We start from the raw sequence: 17,500 nt of genomic DNA, 5'->3' as shown, positions 1-17,500 counted from the left end.
GAAGAAAATGTGCTCTTGGTTTGCACAATCAGGCTCAATGTAACCGAAAAAAACAATGAAATCTGAAAATAGATATATATTGAAATACCATACATAGAGAGCTGCAGTAATTTAAGGTGATTTATGACTAGTCAAATACATCTTTCAAGAGGAAGAACAGGGAGAAAAGTGGGAAAAAAACTTGTTATTTTAGCATTTTGCAGCTTTCATAGAAATTGTTATTAGGCTACAATGGAAACATGAGGAGTATATAAAAAGAAAGAGGGCTGTGCCAACATACAGCAAAGCAAAACTAAGCATTGTTTTTTATGGAAAGCAGAACCCCCTCCAAAATGATATCTATGTATACGGATTTTATGAAAAATGTCAGCTGATTCATACTTTGCTACAATCCATATGACTTAACTGTGTTAATAATCAGGCTTCAATGCTTGAGGAACAGAGGCATTTCTCACTCCTCTTCAGCACTCTGGTGTAGGATGCCTGGGATGACGTGCAGCAAGAGAAGAATAGCAATAGAACTTAGACTTATATACCGCTTCATAGTGCTTTACAGCCCTCTCTAAGCTGTTTACAGAGTCAACCTCTTGCCTTCAACAATCTGGGACCTCATTTTACCCACCTCGGAGGATGGAAGGCTGAGTCAACCTTGAGCCTGGCGAGATTTGAACTGCCAAATTGCAGGCAGCCAGCAGTCAGCAGAAGTAGCCTGCAGTACTGCATTCTAACCACTGCACCACCATGCTGTCTTCTGCCAAATTCTAGACAAGCCTAAAGCTGCACAGCTTTTCTGCTCTGTATATGTCTACATGCTGCTATCAGTGTTCTATAGTTGGCTAACTGGGCTGGAAGAGAATAAAATGTAACACTCTCACCTAACTAATAACATCACAAATCAATCCATTACGTCCCTTGCTGTTATTATTTTGCTCTAATTCCATCTATCGGAATTTTGCAAAGATATTAAGAAAAAAAGGAATATCCAGTCACTATTTGCTTGCCTAAATACCAACATTCTATCGACAACTAAATAAACTACAACAGAGAACAGACATTATTGGAAAAGTGGAAAAAGGGAAAAGGTAAGACTTGAGTGCTTGCATAGTGCATGTATAAATGCATGGATATATATGCCTATGGTTTACATCTAGTCTAGTGACAGTTTTCTTTTATTTCAAAATTATAATCTATTTAATATAATTTAAATATAGGTAAACAATTTAATTCTGTGTATCTACTATACAGGGTGAAAGGATGATCTACCTAATTGTGTTTTCAATCAAAGCATGGCACATCTATATGCATATCCCATCCCTTGTTCAAACAGGACACAGAAGGAACCTCAAGTCATGGACCTACTTCTAGAGGGATAAATGCTTCCCCATCAAGTCTCGCTACTGGAAGCTCTCAAGCATCCTGAAGGTCAAAACAGTAACTCCATCTTGCAAGCAACTCCATCTTTTAAGCTGTTCTGTCCCATCCAGATCTTTATAGCCTCCAGATGCTGGGATGAGATCTCATCTATCTCACCAGTGCATCCCAAAATAGTAATACAAAGTTGAATAACAAGGAGATACTGATGGTACTGCATCCAAGTTGACAGATCATCTCACCTAGCAGTTTCATGCAGATATTAAAGAGTTGGAGGAAGAAAACCAGCCCCCTGTGGTACCCAACAACCCCCCCCCCCTTTTTTTAACCATTTCTGACTGGATCCAGCCATTAAAGAAAATCTGGAACTAGTCCAAATTCCGGCCTCCAAAGCCAATCAAGAAGGATACCTGAGTCCATGGTTCTGATATATTTAACATATCAGGACAGACGTACCACCTCCCATCCAGATCTTAACAAATATAATTCACTAAGGCACCCTAAATCCTAAATCCTGACTGATAAGGGTGACTTTCATCTAGGGCACTCTACAGTTAATCCTGGAAAGAATGCAGAACTGGCTTTGGGGAGAAAGAATAAACCATTAAGAGAGGGAAATGGTGACTCAATCTTGAAAAAGAGGAAAGTGAGAGAAAGAAACTGAAAATAATCACATCTTGTTTTTGTAAGTATAAGAACGTGGTAAAGAGAAACTCCATAGATTTCCAAGGTTCTATTATTTTACTCACAAAAATAAAGCACACTTGTGAAATCCTGCTGCTTCTGTTTCCTGACCTTGCCAAACTTAAAGCACTGACATTGTCTCTGCAACCTTTGCTAAAAAAAAGAAGACGCTTGAATCTAGAGAGGAACTCCTAAGAAGAAAGTGTACCACAATTTCGCTCAAAACTGGCAGAAACACCCTCTCCCCAAAAGTGGCAATGATAATCTTCCAGATCCAGAAACTGTACCCTCTTCTGGGCACACAAAGAATCCAGGAGAGACAAGGGTTTAGGCTACAAGTAGCAGCGGACATTGTCAAAAGCATCCTATTTACTTCCTCAGTAGATAAGGTACAGGCTCCCTTCGCACGAATGTGCTAGTCGTTCCCGACTCTAGGGGGCGGTGCTCATCACCATTTCAAAGCTGAAGAGCCAGCGCTGTCCAAAGACGTCTCCATGGTCATGTGGCTGGTATGATGTTACCTTACCACCAAAGGTGGTTCCTATTTTCTACTTGTATTTTTACATCCTTTCGAACTACTAGGTTGGCAGAACCAGAGACAAGTAACGGGAACTCACTCCGTTACACGGCACTAGGGATTCGAACTGCCAAACTGCTGACCTTTCTGATCAACAAGTTCAGTGTCTTAGCCACTGAGCCACTACATCCCTTATCAGTAGATAAGATAAAGGTCAAAATGAATCCCAGATATCCAGGCAAGAGATCCTGGATGCCACAATAGACTCTGTCCAAGTGAAATCCAGACCTGAGCACTCTGAGTGACTTCATCAGCAAAACTGGTTACAAATGCAATTAGATCCTTCCAGAACGGAATAGTTACCTTAATGATACTGGATGACAACTCACTGATGCAATAAGGAGGAGAAGGAATTCTTGCTTCTCCTAATCAACACTGAGAAGGCCAGAACCCGAGTCTAAACCCATGCTCAGTCAGATTTATCTTCTGTCCTCCTTCAACTACAATCTAGCTGTTTTCTGCTTCATCTCCTAGTGACCCTCTGAAAACCAAGGGGATGTCCTATATGATGGAGAATAAGGAACATGAACTTGATAAAAGTATGCAAGATACATCCAAGACAATGGGAAGTGGAGTATATTTTCCTATTTGATTGTGGATAATAAGCCGAAGAAAGATGAAGTTGCCTGTCAACCTGTCAAAATGTCTGCCAAAAGCAAGAAGTGAACTGTGGACCCCAGTTTGACATAAGGTTCTGGTACCCATGCAGAATATTTTATTTAAAAAGAAATTTGAAACATATTTGGAATATTTGTTTTAAAAGATAATCAGTGGAACAACTTGCCTCCAGAAGTTGTGAATGCTCCAATACTGGATGTTTTTAAGATGATGTTGGATAACCATTTGTCTGAAATGGTATAGGGCAGTGATGGCTAACCTTCTCGGTATGAGTGCTGAAACTGGAGCATGTGCTTGTGCATGTGCGCACACACCAGAGCACCAGAACCCGAAAGGGAGTAGCTGACTGGTGCGCATGTGTGTGGCAGCCAGCTGCTCTTCCGGGTTCCATCGCATGCATGTGTACCATCCAGCTCTCTTCCATGTTCCTGCATGAAGACCATCTGGTCAGTGCGCACACTGGAGCCGGAAAAGAATAGCTGCCCACCACGTGTATGCATGACAGAACCAGGAAGAGCAACTGGCAACAGAGCCCCCAGAGAGGTTTGCCATCAGGGGTATATGGTTTCGTGCCTAAGCAGGGGGTTGGATTAGAAGACCTCCAAGGTCCCTTCTAACTCTGTTATTCTATTCTATTCTTGCCACATTTTGTCAGTGGATAGGCTTTTACAAGGAATGAAATGAACCATCTTGGTGAGAGAACGGTAGCTCAGTGATGAAGTTGAACGATACAGTTTGCCAGGGTCTTTCTGGTGTTGGTAATGGTGGGAGTTCTCCAACTAGCTGCCTCGGAATGCCTTGAATAAACAGCAAACAAGACATGAAGGAACATATTGTTCTAACTTCATTCTGAGATGTGGCCACCAGAAATCTCTGGCCATCAAGAGCAGAATCTTGAAGCGACCAATGGGATGTCATGGCACAGTTTCAGGACTGTACCCACACAGAAGTCCAACAGGAATGTAATACTAGACTTACAAGTGTAAAAGTTTCTGATCCAATGTTCAATATTCAATATTGAGGAGGATTAATATGAGTGGCCTCAATTCCTCTCTGATGAGCCCGGGCATAGTAGTCTTGTTGCTGCTGTTTTTGTAATTTGTGAAGCAGATATGCTATTGGAACATTGATAGCAGGAATTTTTTCTGGAGGCATGACAGCGGCAGGCTGAGAGTCAGTATCAGAGCATACACATTATGGTTTCCTGGAAAAGTCATGGGCCCCTTTATCATGGCTGCTGAGGATGTAAGTAATTTTAAAATTAAAGCAGGAGAAAAACAATGGCCACTGAATTTGTTTTATGGTTCAGCTTCCTGATTGTCTGAAGATGCTCAAGATTATGATGGTCAAGGTAGCCTTCCACTGGGTATGGGTCCCTTCTAGAAGATGTTGCCAGGTTTCAATGCAGTTACACCTGTCACACTTGACTCAACGTAACTATCACCATTTTAGCTAGCATGTTGTACTAAGGTTGCCAGGTTCTATACTTCCCATACCAATACCTGTTTGGCTACCTGTTTTCCTAGCAAAAAATATTTTTACCTCCCTACCCATCCACCACTAACATATCACTCGTCACAAAGAAGATATTTCAACGTACATATCCTGCCAAGTGACCTGAATTGCATAATATTAGAATCAACCTGACTCTAAATAATATCAGAAATATTGAAACATATTGTAAGTATTTGGAGGAAGAGGTCCTTAAATCAAAAATACTATAAGAATAAAACTTGGGACAAGCGAGATTTAAATGTAAAAATGATGTAAAATTATTATTAATAGAGAAAAACTCAAAAGCCATATGAAAAAGGGCTTTGAAACTTCCCAGTTGAATATTGGTAGAAAATCCAGTGGGACCAGCAGTGTGGATTTTAGTAAGGCTGACAAATGCCAGAATATTCAAAATATGTGGTTAGAGCAGACATGTTCTTTCTTGTGATTATCTCTCTATGGATATTAAAGCATCAAAATATTAATTCTTAAAATAACTTACATCATATTCAATTGCCTTAGACTATTCTCTAGAGAACCTGATCACTGCCCTTTACCGTATTATAATGAGACACAGTTATTATTGCATAATTAGTCAGTTTCCTTTTATATGCAACCTCTTACTTTTACCATATGAAATAACAGTTAATTATCATATTCTCCTTCTGTGTAGCACTTCCTGTAAATCGAACATTATATGTTCTGTAACTGCATCATTATCATGATTGCTTGGAAGTAAGTCCCACTGTGTTTAATCAAATTTTCCTCAGATAAACAGAGTGATGTTTTGATATCAAACTTCGTGATGATAGATCCAGACTCTAACATTAGAAATTCACAAATAAATGTTAAAGGTTCTTGCAGGTGAACAAAAAACAAAACAAACCCTCTGACAGACAGTTTCAAAAACTCACAAATTGCTCCTTATTTCAACAAATGATGCCTTACTAATAAATCAGATTCTATGGGTGAAAATTACTTTTTAATAGCTATCACAACTGCCAGAATATGCACAGCAATAAGTGACAAGGAAATTAAATACAAATAGACTTATCAAACATGCTCCTACCTTTTCTTCTTTATCCTGTTTTTGTTTTAGAGAGAATGTATTAGCTGTTTGCTTTTACATCATAGTGCAAAAATAATAGAAAAGAAGCCATGATCCCATGCTATTTCAACAGAAAATGCCAATTATCCTCTCCAAAAATATCATTAGTTACCCACATACATTTATTATTTCCAAGATGGTTATCAAAAGTATGTACAAATAATTTTGGTTTCAATTTTATTTTTTACCTTAGAAGACCTTATATCCCAGGCTTTAACTTCTGGACTGAATCCCCCACAAAGAAAAACATTTGGATCAAGAGGATGAAATGACAGGGTGCTGATTCGAAACTCATTCTTGCTGCTAAAAAGCTGTGTTCCTAAAATAAAACAGAAGGAACATCAAGATTGACCCCTTTTTTTTGGAAGAGTTTACACTAGTTACATAGTATTCCCATATTGTAAGCTAATGGAAAATTATGATGATAAAATAAATATGAGAACATTTGTTAAACGCTTTGGTACAAGACTTTTGAATAATACAGAAGGTTTTTTTACATGAATGAATTTCAGAGAAGGTACTCTAGTTGAATGTTTTCACTTCTTTTCTTATTTCTGTAAATACTATCAATTTACAAAATATTCCAGGACTGTTTTGGTCTTCTGAGGATCTTATAATCTAAAATTTGACACAAGGAAAATACAAAAAACCAATGTTTCTTAATCTTCACTTCCTCCAAAACTTTTCAAAGCTGATCTGCAATCATTCTGTCTGACCTTAAAGGATATGCAGGGTACACCATGAATTAAACAGTGCTCCAGTTCAACTGACTGGTAAAAACATACAACAGTAGTTATTCAACCACTGCCAGGCCTCTAGCTAACACAAATCCCAAAGTAACAGAAACCATCTCACTTCATGTAAAAGGCATGTAAAATTGTTAATGCCCCCATGCACATTTTGAGTTCATGTCATGTACACATCTATGATCATTTGTCAAAAAAAAACTTGGAGTGGTTATTATGAGGAAAAAAATTCAGATGCACAGCTGCCTCCCCCCCCCTTAAATTTAAAATCCTCCAGCAAGCTGCAAAAGTGAAAGGTTAACTTAAAAAATTAGCATTTTTTGTAGTCGGCAATACTAATACCAATAGTTATGGTAGAATGCTGCTATGGCAACAAACAGGGAGAAAGAGATACTAACCATACCTATACATTCCAGAATCAGGAAGCTGAAGTTCAGGGTCAGGAGGCAGAGTGAAAGAAGATTTCCACCCATGGAAAAGTCAATTACCCTCTAGAGTTCTGCTGAACTGCAATATTGCGTAAAAAAATAGCAGTTTTGCTCTGGTTTCCAACAAATCGCATGGAACCGGAAAAAAGAAGTCTTAGATAATAATTCTATTGTTGTGTGAACACTGAGATTTGGAATACATTCTGATGTCAATCCAAACAGTCTAAAGCAGGGGTCTCCATCTGTGGCAACTTTAACATTTGTGGACTTCAACTCCCAGAATTCCTCAGCCAGTCAAAGCTGCCTTTGGAATTCTGGGAGTTGAAGTCCACAAGTCTTAAAGTTGCCACGGTTGGAGACCACTGGTGTAAAGGAAGGGTTCTTACATTACTAAGTTGCATCAAAGCATAAGAACTAAGAACTTAAGTCAAAAACTGCCTAAAAAAGGTGGATTTGAGGACTGCTCTGAAGATCACAACAGAATTTATCAATTAACATTATTTATTAGTTAAATGTTTATAGCTGTCCATCTCACCAAAGGCAACTTTGGGCGGCAAATAAAAAATCAATAAAATTGAAAAATAAAACAAAAAGTATGCAATATTAAAAGCTTACTAATAAATATAATAAAAATGGAAATATAAGCCATAGGGGAGAGAGGATATAATGGCTACCTCAACAATGGAATCACCTGAGCAGGTCTCTGGTTACCTGCCAGCTCCAGCCTGACAACATACTCAAGATCTGGGAGCTTTTAGGAATAGCAAAAGGAAAGGAGCTAGTCTAATTTCAGAAAGAAGAATGTTCCATAAGGCAGGTGCTGCAACAAAGAAGGCATGTCTCCTGGGTCCCATCAAATGAAGGTCCCTGACCAATGGTATGCACAACATGCTTACTTTGCCCGATCTTGTGAGGCAGGCTGATGTAACCAGAGACGGGTGTTCCTCAGACAATCAGGTCCCATGCCATGAAAGACTTTAAATGCTAAAAACAGCAGCTTGAATTGGACCCAGAAACAAATTGGCAACTAATGCAGCTCATGGAGCAGAGGTGTAACATATGCTGCCCTAGGAAAGTACATCACTGTTTGGCCCACTGCATTCTCTAGCAGCTGAAGCTTTTGAATACTCTTCAAGGGCAGCCCCATGTAGAGTGCATTGCAATGCTCCAATCTGGAGGTGACCAAGACACAAGTGACTGTAAATAGCACCTGCCAAATCAAGAACAGGTACAACCAGCACACTAGACTAATCTGTGCAAAGGCCCTCCTAGCCATGACTGCTACCTGCTCCTTGAGCAGGAGTCATGCATCTAGGAGAACCCCCAAATTGCAAGTATGGTAGTAAATACACTGCAGATATGTCCAAGTTGATAGAATCTAATGAACAATATAGTGGCCTGAAGATAATATCTAGATTAGAGATCCTGGCTTGCATATAATGCAAATAATGTAAAGCATGACTTTGATAGCGCCAGTTTTGGTACAGCTTCATATATTTTGAAAATAAATGAAAAAAGCTAGCCAAAAATGTCCAGCAAAGTAAATGGAATTTTAAAAAAGTGAAGAAATAATTTGAGATGAAACTGAAGTGAAAAAAAATGATGGAATGTACCTTAAACATTTTATCTACAAGATACATTAAAGGGTGAAAACTAGTATCCAAGAAAAATGATAAAAAGGAAGCACTAAATGCTATGAGAGTATTTTTAAAAGTATAAACTCATAGGTAACGGGAAATGTGAAAGTAAGGGTGGAAACTATGAAGTGCTGTACAACATTTTTAATGTACATGTACAAAGGCTGCACCTTGCTTATTCCTTACTATTGGAAAATGCTATTTTTTCAGATATAAGGGAGTGATAGAAAAAATGAATGCAAACACTACAAGAGGTTTGTTTGTAAAGTGTTCCAAGAAACATAGTCAGCACTATTTTGATCGAAAACATTTCAGAAATGTTGTTCAGCATTATGTCAGACAGAAGGTACAGAGACCCAATTTTTGTTTTTTAGAGAAATTGTTAATATTTGAATAAAGACATTCGTTGATTGTGTGTTGATTTAGAGAAGGCTTATGATAAAGTGACATATGACATATTTTCTATAAAGATTGACTGCTAAGTACAATAAATGTATTGATTTATAAATGTGTGCTTGTAATGATGGGATAAGGAGTGGGAACTTTGGTATTTTTAATGCAGTAGATACCTTTTTGTTGGCTAAAACAAATGATTTACAGCAAATTTTGGCTGGTGTTGAGATGCATAATAAGGATCTAAAAATTAATACTCGAAAGAGCATGGTTTTTACATGAACTTTGACTGAACAGTTGGAAGTTGTGCATAAATGGCAAAATATAAATGGTGATATATAAGAATGTCTGAAAATGGAAAGATTTACTAAAGATGAGGAAATGGATGGAATTGTTTAGGACATGTAAGTGCTGGTAAAAAAAACATAGTCTTTGATATATTCTGGGGAGCAAGTATCAAAAAAGCAAACTTCTATCTTAAAATGTGACTCTAGGCAGCATACAAAAGAATGCTTTATATATGTGTTTGGGTGCTGAAACATGTTAACTTGCATATTGGAATATTATGTAAATTACTGATACAAAAGAAAGGTTTATGAATGGAGGTCTTCTTATTTACTATACTGTCTGGGGAACAGCATAAAAAATACAATAAACATAAGGAAAGAAATTCAGAAAATATCACAAAAGATAAAATAAAAACATGATAATATAGAGAAGTGCTTTAACAGAAGACTTTGAAGGCAGAAGTCCAGAGCCCCACTCAGCTGAATGAACAAGAAGCTGTCCAAATGACAGTAAGGTTGATTATCACATTTGCAAATAATATACATTACCATTAAAGGGGACAGGGTTTTTTAAACTTAGAATTACCGTATTTATCGGCGTATAACACGCACCGGCGTATAACACGCACCCCCATTTTAACACAAAAATTTGAGTAAAAATTTTTTTCATTAAAAATAAATGACTTGGAAGCTCGGAACTTAATGTTGGATTAAAATTTATAACATTAGAACATGAATTATAACATTAACTCCTCTTAAAAGGCAAACTTTCTTCTCTTCCTTCCTTTCTCCTTCCTCCTCTCTTCTTTCCTCACTCACTCCCTTCCTCCTTTTCTCTTCCTCCTCCTTCCATTCTTTCAACTTCCTTTCTTTTACCTATCTATCTTTTCTGTCTTTCTGCTCTTTCCATTTCTCTCTTCCTCTTCGCTTCTGTTCCTTCCTCCTTCCATCCTTTCACCTTCCCTCCTTCCTATTTCTTCTTCCTTCTGCCTATCTACCTTCACCTTTGTCTTTCTGCTCTTTCCCTGTCTTCCTCTTTCCTCCCTCCCTTCTTTCCTTTCTAGTTCCATCTTTTCTTCTTTCCTCTCTCCCTCCCTTTTTCTTTCTTCCTTCCTTCCTCCTTCCTCTTGCCTATCAACTTCATCCTCCTCGTCTTTCTGCTCTTTCCCCTCTCTTCCCCTTTTCTTCCCACTTCCTTCCCTCTTTTCTCCCTCCCTTCTTCTTTTTCTTCCTTTCTTCTTCCATCTCTTCCTCCTTCTCCATCTTTTCTCCTTCCATCTTCTCCCCCCTCCCTTCTTTTCCTTCCCCCTCCCTCCTTCCTTCCTCTCCTTCCCACTCTCTCCTTGGGGGGTTGGGGTTGGGGGTGGCAGCAGAGACCAAATAAAGTCAGAAAATCTTATTAAAACTTTCCTATTTGTTGGATTGCCTTGCTGCGAACTTATAAACCAAATCAGGAAACATTTTGCAACCGAGCCTGCTGCAAGGAGAGGCAGTCCTGCCCCAGTTTTGCAAGGAATGAGAAACGGTGCTTTAAACAGAAGCAACTGCAAGGAACCGCAGACAGGGAAAGAAAGAGAAAGATCCTTGTAGCACAAAACCCACCTTTGCATGGTTGTGAGAACATAAACAAACAAAAAAAAAGCACAGCGTCCCTCCGCCCTCTGAATAGGACTCAGCATGACTCCGAGCCGGGCAGGGGATAAGCACCTTCATTTGCATTCTCTGAGACCGTGATGCTTTGCAAGGAACATTTCCCCGGGCTTTTTGGAGATTTTTCCTTTCGTGCTTAAATAAAAGAACGGACTTCTTTAAAACGCCACAGCTCTTTCAGCCTAACAAAATGCAATCTCTTCCTTCGTCCTTCTCCGTCACTAACAGCTGGGGCTCAGAAATCGGAGTGAAAAGTCAGTCCTCCATCTCTTCCCTCTTCCCGGATTCACTCCGAAGTTTTAAATCTTCCTTCTGTGCATAAACACTCCCTCCCTCTCCCCCTCCCTCTCCCTGTATCTGTTTGTCTCTCACTCTCTGTGTGGCTCTTTACCTCTATCTCCCCCCCTCCCTCTCTCTGTCTCTCTTGTCATTCTCTGTGTGTGTCTGTCTCTCTCTCTCTCTCTCCTCCCTCCTGTGTGTGTGTGTATGTGTGTGGGGGATCCCTGCCACCGCGGATGGGCTCCGGACTAGTGGAGCCTCCTCTTCCTCCTTTTTAACCAGGCGATCTTTGGCTGCTACACAATCCCAAGGTTTGCAGCGCTTCAGAGAAAGAAGGCATGCGAGAAAGCCCCCCCCCCATCCCCGCTGCCTGAACATTTGAATGAAGGAGGCTGCAGGCTCCTTTGTCCTTGGCTATGCAATTTTCTTTCGTTCTCTGCTGCCCGAACGAGTGAATAAGGCAGAGGGAGAATGAAAGGAGATTGCGTCCCTTCTGTCTCCCAGTTGCTCAGAAAAGCAACTGTGGGAAGGTCAAAGTATCCATGGAGAGCGAGGCTGCTGCCGGCCGTTTCACCTTCAAGGTGAAACGGCTGGCAGCAGCCTCGCTCTCCTGCGGCCAGCGTCCGTTTCAGTAGGGAAGAAAACTTCCTTTCGCCTTCCCGGGCTTCTGCCGCCCGGCAGAAGCCCCGGGACCCAGTCAAATTCGCTGCGCAAGGTGAAACGGCTGGCAGCAGCCTCGCTCTCCTGCGGCCAGCGTCCGTTTCAGTAGGGAAGAAAACTTCCTTTCGCCTTCCCGGGCTTCTGCCGCCCGGCAGAAGCCCCGGGACCCAGTCAAATTCGCTGCGCAAGGTGAAACGGCTGGCAGCAGCCTCGCTCTCCTGCTGCGGCTTCTGTTTCAGTAGGGAAGAAAACTTCCTTTCATGGGCGCCGGTGAATCAGCTGGAGCAGGCAGTTTGGGACCCGGCGTATCGGCGTATAACACGCAGGCAGGGTTTAAGCTTGCAATTTTAGTTTTAAAACTGCGTGTTATACGCCGATAAATACGGTATATCATTGGACAACCTATCAAAAAGCAAACCCCATAGTCAGGAATGATATCATAGAAGTTATAAAAATGCAAAGATTGAAAGTTTGAAAGACAATCTGGAAGTTAAAAGAAATTACAGAGACATGACATCATACAGCAGATCTGGCTACAAAAGAACATTAAGACTCTCAGTCATAGCAAAGTAAACCTCAGCCACTACAAAAATTTAAGTACAAATAATTCAGAATTTCAAAGAAAGAAATTTAGGAAGTAGCATGGATTTTAAAAAGTGATGAAATGTGTTCAGATTCTGTTGCATGGATGGTTATGGAAAACTTAATCATCCGCTCTGTAATCAAAATTACAGTCGAGAAATTATTTAAAGGTGTCAGCTTGCAAATAGTATTATTGTACTCCATTGTCTCAACAGACACTGCAATTGAACAGATAAAATGGACTTCTTTGAAATACATTATATAGCACTAGCATATTGTGACCCTACCCAGTTTCCTTGACATGGACTAAGACCTCAACATCCAGCAGGCATAATTGTTGGAAAGCACCAGGGTGGCAATAGTTATCTTAGAATAATTTGTTGACTGGTGTGGGAGGGAGGTCCGGAAGGACAGAGGTGGAGAAATGAGGCACCAAAAATAAACTTAAAGTTTGTGTAAGTAGGATATTAGGAGATGCAGAATAATTTTAAAACACAGACATAATTGGGGGGGGGGAGCTATTAAAACATGGATCTGCTCTGAAGGAACTTGTGAATTTCCATTCCTTTTTCAACCAGAAACCTGCACAAATAGAACAACATGAGTGTACTGCGGAAAATAGATTTAGTCGGTCTTCCACTGTGTTACTGCAGTTCAAGGGAATGTTGCACATTGAGACAATTAACTAAGGTAAATTATGCAAATAAGCATCATGTACACTACTGAGCAACATTTCAGCAATGTCTCCCATTAGAGTCAGACACTATCTCATTAAATGAAACCACTGGACTTCTCAGATTGTTAGGTCTTTAAGAAAACAATAAAACATGCAATATATTTGTCAGCAAACCTCCATAGATTAAAATCTATTTTGTGCTGATTTAAGAGATGGTGTGGGAGGGACACTGATTATTTTTTTCTTAAATCGAATGAGGATTTGCATATAGTCTCAAGTAAGGCATTGGCTGTTCCCATGGATACATTCTTTTCTAAATTTAATTGTATGTGGTAATCTTTACAGAATCCTGTGGCTTAATACCAATCGCCTTTGTAAACAACCCTTCTAGAGCTGTAAATTAATGCCCCGGGAAATTCAGCTACATGGATTTGAATGTTATCTTCTGCTTAGTTCCATTATATTTATCAAACTAATGATGTTAATATGCAGTTTAAAGTGAGAAAGCAAATACATTTACAATATTCTCATTGTTTTCCTATTATGATGAATAATATGTATTATAATGCCTTGTTTATAGCAAAATCTTATTTTTCTATAAAGTCTGCTTACAAGGTTAAGATGGAAATCATTTCCCAATATGCAATAATTTGATGTAATGCTTCCTCCTGTTCTCTCATAACATGATAAAACTATTTTCTGGTGATTCAAGGTGCACTCGCAAGATCACACGTTTTTATTCTCAATAATTACATCTGGTATAAACACTTAATCCTTGTTCATTATCAAAATAGATTTTAAACTCCAGTTATGAGTAAATTTTGGAAAAAAAACAGAAAATCTTTACCTGTTCTTTTTATTTAACATTAACTGGTTATTTATTTTGAAAACAGATTTGCAGTGTTTTCGATCCTCCTCACCAACATGTGCAACGGTATCAAAAATATTTACAGTTTTATTGTGCTCTAAGAATTTAATATAATTGTCCTCACTTGGGAAATCCATGTTCTGGAGCAAAAAGCAACTGTTTTTCACTGGATTGAGTACTATAATGTTCAACCAGGGATGTATTATAAGCCATTTCCTCCTAGGTGTGGTAAGTTCTTGCCAAGATCCCTGTTGTTTCACCAATAGAAACCAGCTACTCCACAATATTCAACCCAAGTCTATTAAATAAGTTTTCATTAATTTCATTCATTCAAGGAGAGTCTTGGTTTGCAGGAAAATCAATAGCTGCACTCTAATTAATCTTTCACAACTTTAGCTCAACAAGTCTGACCATGACTGCTAATATTAACAATTTTTCCTACCTTGTTGAAATGTCAGTCCTAAAATTTACATATTACCATTGAAAAAAATATTCCTAATCTCCCTCCACATTTCTTGTCCACTCTCATATTGTGGCTCCATCTTTGCCCCATTAGCTTACTCTACTCCAATGCTAAAAAATATTTTTGCTATCAAAATAGTCATTATATCTACTTTTAAGATCTCAAACAGATTTGCAACTTAATTGGAGAATCTATCACAAAATTAAATCTTTCGGTACAACCAAGATAAATTGTAACCAGAGACAAAAAGATACTTACAATACAATTAATTAAATTTGTGGCAAATAATATTATCCAGAATTCGAGATAGGCTTGTCCCTAAATACCAATGCCTACAGAACCTTAGTGGGAGATGTGACTGACCTCATCTCTTGTTGGTGGGCCTCCAAAAAGCATTTGCTATAGACCAACCAGCTCAGCTGAATTGGAGTACAGGAAATTAATACCCAAATCTTCTCAAAATGCATGCATTCAAAATAAGGTATGGAATTTGATGTGATCTGAAGTACAAATTGCTGTGACAAGAGAGGTAAACTGGAAATATATACAGTATAATCCAGAAGATTTCAGTATTGTAATGTAAATAAAAGAAATATTTCTGCAAGAAGTGCGATACATGGAAAAGGATGAGAGAACAGATAAAGGCAAAGCCTAAATTATAAGAAGAGAATCAAAGTTTGGCTTTATATCCATCTGAAAAGCTTTAGTTTCCTCTTTCCAGTTACCTATATTCTCCTAATCACCCAAAAATTAATTACCCCAAAAATTTAACTGTCAGAGATTTCAACCTGAAAATATGGAATATTTGCCAGTCAATATCACTAAGTTTTCAATGACTGAAAATGCTCAGGGACAACACTAATTAATGGAAGACTGAGGATCAGGAAACTTATCCTCAGTAATTAAATGCCACATGTTTAAATATAGCCCAGGAAGAGATTAGAATAAGCTACTGATCTTCCTGTGACATCTAGTGAAGGAGAAAATGGCGTCTCCTAAGAACTTTTGATTTTAGGCAGTTCTGTGATACGGCAACATGATGTTTGAAACTAGCTTTGTTAAGGACAGAAAATATTTTGCAGGGATTATAATAAAAGTTCAAAAGCTGTTGTGGCCCGAAGCAATCTCAAAACAGAACCACGGATAATGTCTTCAAAGGAAGAGTTTCTATTCCTATTGTCTACTGCCTCTAAAGTCATTGTGTAACAGCACCCAAAGGGAGAATGCAAAGGAAAGATGCCAATTCTTTTCATTCTATTTTTTGTTTCCATGTTCAAAGAAGATATAGGAAGATAAAATAGCACAGAGCATTAAGAGTACTGCCAGAAAGCTTTATTGGCTGCCATAGAAAAAACACCCTTCAATACCCATCACAGTAAGTTTTGCTATTATGGGCCATTTTATCCAGGATTTCTCATGTTGTCTAAAACAGCACAGAAAATATACCTCTTTCCCCTGAAATTTACTCCAGAATCAGATTGCCTAAAATTTCCTAAAATGAACATTATTTTAATTTAAATAAACCTCTACTTTACGATCTTGGTTTATGACATACAGCTAATCCTCGACATGCAATTATTCATTTAGTGACTGTACAAAGTTACAACAGTTCTGAAAAAAATGGGGCTTATGAGCAATGTTCCCTCTAATTTTTTTTCAGTGTGAACAGAAAAGTATAGTGTTTGAGCGGCATATTTTCATGCCTGAGCACCTGAATTTTTTTCACAGATGTCACCTAAGACAACAACGAAATCAGTATTATTTGAAACTCAAAGTCATTCAAGGTACCCGCTTAATTAAAAGTGTTATATAATATCAGTATCACTTAACAACGGTCCTGCTTAGCAACCAAAATGTTGGCTCAGGAACTCTGGCATTGAAGCATGCAAGTCTTAAAGCTGTCAAGTTACAAGACACTTGCACCCCTAACCCTTTAGAAAAAAAACCTCAGGGGTCTTCAAACCCGACAGCTTTAAGCCTTGTGGACTTCAATTCCCAGAATTCCTCCTCCAGTCATGTTGCAGCAACGTCATCTGCGTGGATCTGCTCCATCTTCTGGTTTTTTCACACGGGGCAGGGCTGCCGCTGAAGATGCCAACGAACCCCCGCTGCCACTGGAATATCTGCTGCCGCCTCCTCCTCCTCCTCCAACAGCACCAACATATTTGCTGCCCAGCGCTGCAGCCGAGGTGAAGTCTTCAAAGCTCCCGCAGGGGCCCCCGCCCATGGCAGCGGCGGCGGTGCCTCTCCCTCCGCTTGGAGCACCTCAGCTGGGTTCTGGGTTACCCCTGCCGCCGGCTCCACCTCCGCCGTGCTTTTGAGAAGCCATGAGGCCTTTTTCCCTGCTCCCGCCCCCTCCGCCACCTTCCTACTAGGTCCCGTGGCCAAATGGCTCCTCAAAAGCACGGCAGAGGAGGAAGGGGGAGGGATAACGCGGGGGCCAGCTCAGGTGCTCTGCGTGGAGGGAGAGGCACCTCCACGCAGAGCACCCCCAGCTGCAGCGTTGGCAGCAAATCCAGCAGTGCTGTTGGAGGAGGAGGAGGCGGCAGCAGATATTCCCCTCAGCTTCCGGAGCCTGTGACAGAAATCACTGCACGCAGTTAGAAACGGCTGCGCACCTTAGAGGGAACAGTGCTTATGAATTTTCACACTTACGATTGTTGTAGCATCCCCATGGTTACATGATGAAAATTTGGGCCCTTGGCAACTGGCTTGCATTTATAACAGTTGCAGTGTCCTGGGGTCATGTAATTATCATTTGTAACCTTACCAGTTGGCTTCTGAAAAGCAAAGACAATGAGAAACCAAATTTGCTTAACAACCGCATGATTCACTTAACAACTACAGTGATTTGCTTAATAACTGTGGCAAAAAGGGTCATAAAATGGAGAGCAACTCACCTGACAACTATAAGTCAGAAGACTTACTGTCTTATCTATTTGTTTCAGTGAAAATTACTTTTAATTTTTCCCTTTTTTG

General features: G+C 39.5%; 1 protein-coding gene across 1 annotated transcript in view; it reads right to left on the bottom strand.

Moving 5' to 3' along the window:
• Positions 1–17,500, bottom strand: part of WDR25 (WD repeat domain 25) — an 88,064-nt gene that overhangs the window by 22,711 nt on the left and 47,853 nt on the right. The window contains exon 4 of the mRNA XM_032234273.1: positions 6,041–6,171. Coding sequence (XP_032090164.1) covers positions 6,041–6,171 — 131 coding nt within the window. The remainder of the gene's footprint in view (positions 1–6,040; positions 6,172–17,500) is intronic.

This window comes from Thamnophis elegans, chromosome 1, assembly GCF_009769535.1.
Source record: "Thamnophis elegans isolate rThaEle1 chromosome 1, rThaEle1.pri, whole genome shotgun sequence".
Lineage (NCBI taxonomy): Eukaryota > Metazoa > Chordata > Lepidosauria > Squamata > Colubridae > Thamnophis > Thamnophis elegans.
Note: the sequence above shows the minus strand (reverse complement) of the source record. Positions and strands in the feature narration are given on the sequence as shown.